At 56.0% G+C, this 5,740-nt stretch overlaps 3 protein-coding genes across 3 annotated transcripts in view; 2 read left to right on the forward strand and 1 right to left on the reverse strand.

Moving 5' to 3' along the window:
• GUITHDRAFT_100801 (hypothetical protein) overlaps nucleotides 1–27 on the forward strand; it is a gene marked incomplete at both ends in the record, with an annotated part of 2,103 nt that extends 2,076 nt beyond the window's left edge. Inside the window, one exon of the mRNA XM_005840758.1 lies at nucleotides 11–27. Within this exon, the coding sequence (XP_005840815.1) occupies nucleotides 11–27 (17 nt within the window). The remainder of the gene's footprint in view (nucleotides 1–10) is intronic.
• Nucleotides 28–1,692: 1,665 nt separating this feature from the next.
• On the forward strand, nucleotides 1,693–2,416 carry GUITHDRAFT_150308 (hypothetical protein). The gene is made up of 4 exons (XM_005840759.1): nucleotides 1,693–1,915; nucleotides 1,967–2,176; nucleotides 2,221–2,256; nucleotides 2,311–2,416. The coding sequence occupies exons 1-4, from the start codon at nucleotides 1,739–1,741 to the stop codon at nucleotides 2,353–2,355; spliced, it is 468 nt and encodes a 155-aa protein (XP_005840816.1). The 5' UTR covers nucleotides 1,693–1,738; the 3' UTR covers nucleotides 2,356–2,416.
• Nucleotides 2,417–4,580: 2,164 nt separating this feature from the next.
• GUITHDRAFT_45716 (hypothetical protein) lies at nucleotides 4,581–4,919 on the reverse strand (the record flags this gene model as incomplete). Its single annotated transcript, XM_005840760.1, has 1 exon — nucleotides 4,581–4,919. A coding segment is annotated over one exon (339 nt), but the record flags the coding sequence as incomplete, so codon positions are not given.
• Nucleotides 4,920–5,740: the final 821 nt, after the last annotated feature.

Consider the following 5,740-nt stretch of genomic DNA (forward strand, 5'->3'; position numbering starts at 1 on the left):
CATGTGTCAGGTGATCTCGACCTGTAAGACATGCCCTCTCAGGTACTCATTCCTTTGTCGACCTGTCTTCAGATCCTTCTCCTCAATCACCCAGCCGTCAAGAAATTCCTCAGGCTGCCATAAGCTAGTGTGGCCATTTGACTGCGTCGTCTCCGATTACGGTCATATCAGCCTGGTTAGTTTCGACTCTACTAGGAGTTTATCCGTGAACAGAAGGAAGTTTGAACCTGACTGGCCGCGGGCATCCGACTTCTCGACCGTGATCGGACTCGTGAGCGGCCCGCTCCCGGGCTTCACAGTCCGTGACTGAGCCGCGGCCGCGGCGGCCCTCTCCGATGCCTCTCCGATGCCTTCCGACGAACGGCGGTTCATCCTCACGGTCTGGCAACCCGGCGGCCCTGAGCACGCGGCGCCGGGCCCTGGTCCGGACTCCGGGATCCGATCAGGAGTCACTGAGTCTCCCGGATTGAACCCCCCGGGGCTCCGAGGACACTCGGAGGCTCAGTGACTGACGGTCGAAGCAGTCACAACTGACACCGGGTTGCCTGCCAGTTTGCCGCGAGTACGGTCACGGTCCCCGGGCCGGGCCCGGAGGGCCCGGCGCCGCCACAGGCCCCTCCACGGTCCGGATCCCGGCGGGGCGGGGGCCGCGGTGGCCCCGGCGGCAAGTGCCGTCCGGTACTACAAACTTTCAGGCTTACTAGTCAGGCGGTATGATGGGACTCGGTAGGCGCAGAGGTAGGCGGATCCGGGGGGGTAGAGGGTCCCCTACCGTACTCCCCCGACGTACGGGTGGAGGTACAGACTTGAGACAACCGAAGGGGTCCGATTTAGTTGTGGACCCGTGAAAAAGTAGGCTAAGACCACCCGTACTCTATCATCCATGGAGGTACAAGATAAGGGGAGGGGTCACGGCCAAGGACCTACTACGCCCTGTCGGAATCCAGCTAGGGTCCCTCAGAGGTCTTGGGAGGGGGTGGGGGTCACTGGCACACCTGTACTGTAACAGCAGAAACAGATCCCCTGCAGGGTTGTTCAGGTACCGTACCCTCGAACGGTCTGTTCTAAAGGAAGGGTGGGGGTACTGGTAAGTAGAACCGCCCAGGGCGCGGCAGGGGTAAAATATTGGGGGATGCTGGGGTAGGGTAATTTGAATTATGAAAACATACTTTTGAAACGGGGGTGGGTACTGATACCCGGGGGGGAGGGGGGGTTGGACAGGTGGGGCGCAAGAGGGTCGAGAAAGAATTCCTGGCACAATGTCGCAGCAGGTGAGCGAGTCGATGACGAAAATGCAACAAGCAAGAGAGGAGGAGAAGAGAAAGGGGGGAAAGGAGGAGAGAGTCTCGGAGGATGAGGGAACGGGAGAGAACAAATGAGGAAGGAGGAGAAGAAGAGAGGAGGAGCCTGGGAGGTAGTCAAGAAAGGCCGAGAAGAGAGGAAACGAAAAGAGAAATGAAGTGAGGAAGTCAGGAGAGAAAGAGGGCAGGAAGAGATGAGATGAGGCAACTTGAAACAGAGATGTTCATCAAAGTGTGTCGAACGGATCATTTTGAGCAGAAGGTGGGCATAGGAAAGATTTGGCAGTCGAAAGCTTCATGGCAGAGCAGGAATGAAATCAATTTTCAGATCAGAATGAAATGTCTTCAGTCATAACATGCTTTCATTCACAAGATGTCCTGACTGTTGCATGCAGCAAGGCTTCTATGGACTTCCCGCTGGCTTCCAGGGCGGAGCGATGCCTCAGGGCGTTCCCCAAGGCATGCCGCAGGGGATGCAGGGAATGATGCCGCAGGGGATGCCGCAGGGGATGCAGGGGATGGTCCCTCAAGGCATGCAAGGGATGATGCCGCAGGGCATGCCGCAGCAGGGCATGCCGCAGTACGTGGTGGCAGGAGCTCAACAGTTTGAGCAGGTGCGACTAATCTCCTGTGACGCGAGGTATTTGACAAACCGATCATTGCAGGCGTACCAGAATCCTCAGGCATACATCCAGCAGCTCCCGAATCAGCAAGGGTTCCGACAAGTCGTGCAGGGAGCTGGGATACCCGGGATGATGCCAGTGCAGCAGGGAGGTCAGGGAGCGCCCATGCAGGGAGTGCCGATGCAGTTCCAGCAAGGGTTCGCCCAGATACCCGGCATGCAGGCGGCGCCAGGGCAGTACGCTCAGCAGATGGTGAGAATCGAAGCGAGACGGTAGAGATGCTGACGTCAGAGCAGGGAGGCTACATGGGCGGACAGATGGATCCGTCCAAGGTATCTTGAGGAAGAGAGGATTGAGCTTTCAGAGTGATTGATGCTTCTTGACAGGCACAGCAGTACATTCAGAAGTTGCCTGGACATTATCAGATGTGAACTAGCGTCATGTGCGCGGTTTTTCGCGAGGTTTGAATAGGTTGAGTGAAAGAGTCATGTTGTACGAGATTAAAGCAGCTCATAATTTCAACCCTTGCCTAATGGGCAATGCATGTTTGTGATGTCATGTGCTGCCTTCTTGAGCCGATGGGTTCTCCTCACAATAGCTCCTTGACTTGTACATCGTTCTAGCACACAATCGGAGAGAACGCCCTTAGCCTGCATGCTAGTCACCCTACCGAGCTCATGCCCCTCCACCTTGCACCTGTCGAACAAACCTCGCTCCACACTCAGTGCACCTGTTCAAGCAAGAAAGATGCACAAAGGAAGAGCTGCCGCATGCCGTCAGTCAACGGCCGGGCATGACAGTTGCGCTCACCTTTCATCGGTTCCCGAGATGCCATATGCTGCCTTCTTGCTCCCTGCTTTGTGTTAGGAGGATGAGGGAGGAGAAAGCGGAGGAGGAGAATCGGGAGCAGGAAGGGATACAGGAGGGATGAGCAGGAAGGATGGAAAAGAGAAGAGGGAGCTGCATGACAAGAAGAGGAAGCAGGAAGAGGTGGGGTTAGGGAAGCTGAAACCTTGAAACGAGCCGATAGCACACTTGTAGAAGCTTGCAGTGGCAACTCCTCTCAGCCATATCGCAGTCCCTCCTACACTCCTCAGCCCGCACTTGTCAAACGTCCAGCTCCTGCACGGCAAGTCAGGGTGGCTGATTCGTATGCCAGGAGCAAGACAACGATGAGGTGATGGTGACGGTGGGAGTAGCAGGGGAGTATGTCTCTCTGATCAGCGTCATGTTGGTGAAGGTCCCTGAGCTCTCTTCCTCCAGGTTCCACTCGCCCCAGATGCGTAGGAGGGACACGAAGGGCGGCATCTGCTTGACCCCCTGTTCATGGTCAAGCTCCAACGAGCGGATGGGACTGTTCTTGAGTGACTCCAGCAGCTGCTCGACCCACTGTCTTTCTGCCGTCATCATGAGCGAAGGATCACAACTAGCACGATCAGCTCACGAGCAGGATTTTCAGGCATTCTGCTGCCGAAGTGGCAGACCTCCCGCAACCAGAGAGGCCTGCAAGATGAGGTGAGGAGAGGATCATGCTCTACGGAGGAGCACCTATCCATAGCATACTCGCCATACTCAATCGACAGTGTCTCGTTGGTTTTGGCGAGTGCTGTGATGGAGGAAAGATACAGCAAGTTGAACTGGAGGGAAGGATCAACGCGCACTCCCACGTTGGAGCATTCCCGCAAGTCATACCTGAGACTTCTTAGCCTCCATGATGTCTTCCTCCTCAGGTTGCCTTGAGCCCATCGCGGGGATTTCAGGGATCACGTTTCCCATCAATTTGGTTCCATCCTCCATGAGAATTTCCACAGAGGGCTGCTCAGCGAGTCATTGAGCTCTTGATCTCTCAAGAGAATCAGCCTTCACCTGACTGAAGTTTTGCGCAGCTCCATCGGCATCGGCGTTATGAGCTGACGACTGATGGGAAGAAGGGTCGACGATTTCAGCACGAAATGCTCTCATACGGTCAAAGTCGTCTCCCTCTCCCTCTCCCTCTCCCTCTCCCTCTCCCTCTCCCTCGTCCTCGTCCTCCCTCCCCCAATCCTCCTCTTGCTCCTCTCTCTCCTCTTGCTCGTGCTCGTGCTCTTGTTCTTCCCCCTCCTCGTGCTCCTGCTGGTGCCGGACTGCATCGCCTGGTCGCTCCTTGTGCTCTCCTAGAGCGTTGGATTGCTCGGGACCTTCTCCTCCTCCACGCACTCTCTTGAATAGGACGCCCTCATTGGAAGCATAGAACGTCTCAACCCCATCCACGCTCGTCTTGTGCTTGCCTGCACAGTTGTCGCCTTTTCTTGCCTTCTTGTTCCTGTTTCCGTGCGGTTCAGAAAGATCCAACAATGTAGTAGAAGTAGGAGTAGGAGGAGGAGGAGGAGGAGGAGGAGGAGGAGGAGGAGAGAGAAGGAGAGACAGGAGGAGAGGAGGAGGAGAGGACGATGATGAGGAGGAAGGGAGCATTAGCATCGGAACAAAACTGTTGCTACACCTCGACACAAACTTTTTCCACACTCTCACCTTGTGCTCGAGCGAGGGTTCCACAGCTCCCATGTGAACCCCAGGGAGTCAAGCAACCCTTTCCTGACCACACGCGCACATCAGGTGGAGGGAAGCAGCTCCTCTCCGTACTCCACGGCTCTCACCTCTGCTCCCAAACTTCTCCTGCTCCCTTGTTGCGCCTCTGGCGCATCCAGCTCACCCAAGAGCCAAGTTCTGACCTCCGAGGGACGTTGCAGTGGCCGTGAGCCAACTTGAACCGGAGCAGCTCACTGTACCGCTCGTTCCAGTAGTCATGACGCACTTTGACCCAGCTCCAGTGAAGCCCGAGCTCATCCAGCAGCAGCTCTCTATCCTTCCTCATCGTGTTCCGACGCTTTATCGCCCTCTGCCATGCTACCCAGTTAGACAGCGACAAGTCGTGGAAGCGTTTCTGCGGGACGTTGCAATGACCATGTTGTTGTTTGAACAGGATGAGCTCGCAGTAATGTTGATTCCAGGTTCTCTTGGCGTTGGTTGGTGGCTGATCAGAACAGAAGGAGTCGTGAGAGTACAAGTGACTTGACCCGCTGACTTCGCTCTCGACTTCCATATGCTTCTCCGCGCGGCTGGTCCTCGAGCAACGACCATGCACGTGGCGTTCAGCATGCAGATCTTCACCTGAGCTTGTGGAGAGAGGCGAGACAGGTCTGCTGCTGTAGGCATCCAGAGCAGCGAAGCCAAAAAAACTTGATCCTGCATGCTCTCCTAGGGCCTCTGCCTCTACTTCCCAGCCCACATCAAAGTTCGCATGCATGTGATATTGTGGTGTCTCAGTCTTGCTTCGCAAGCTTAAGATGCGCTGATGGCAAGCCGCTCCTGCTCCTCCTGCTCCTACTGCTCCTCCTGCTCCTACTGCTCCTCCTGATCCTCCTGCTCCTCCTGCTCCTCCTGCCCCTCCCGCCATCCCCAGCGCCACCACCATCAGGCTCAGCCAAGCCATCGGGCGCATCATTTCGGCAGGACCCCCTTGTAAAATGATCCCCTGAATTCTCGAGATCACCCCTTCTCTGAAGAATTAAATTGAGGGTCATCATGGGCCATTAAGTACCCCCTACCCCCTCCATTGGTAGAGATTCTAGCAGTCCGGCAGGGATGCTCGCGTCACCCGTGACTTCTAGGTGAAGATCGTTGAGGTGAACTGAAAACCAGACGCGCAAGGAGAGTAGGAGGAAAGAGGAGGACAGAGGTGGAGAGAGGAGGAGGAGGAGGAGGAGGAGGAGGAGGAGGAGGAGGAGAGAGGAGGAGAGAGTAGGACAGAGACGAGAGAGTAGCAGAGAGAGGATAGAG

The sequence above is a fragment of the Guillardia theta genome, assembly GCF_000315625.1.
Source record: "Guillardia theta CCMP2712 unplaced genomic scaffold GUITHscaffold_5, whole genome shotgun sequence".
Classification (NCBI taxonomy): domain Eukaryota; class Cryptophyceae; order Pyrenomonadales; family Geminigeraceae; genus Guillardia; species Guillardia theta.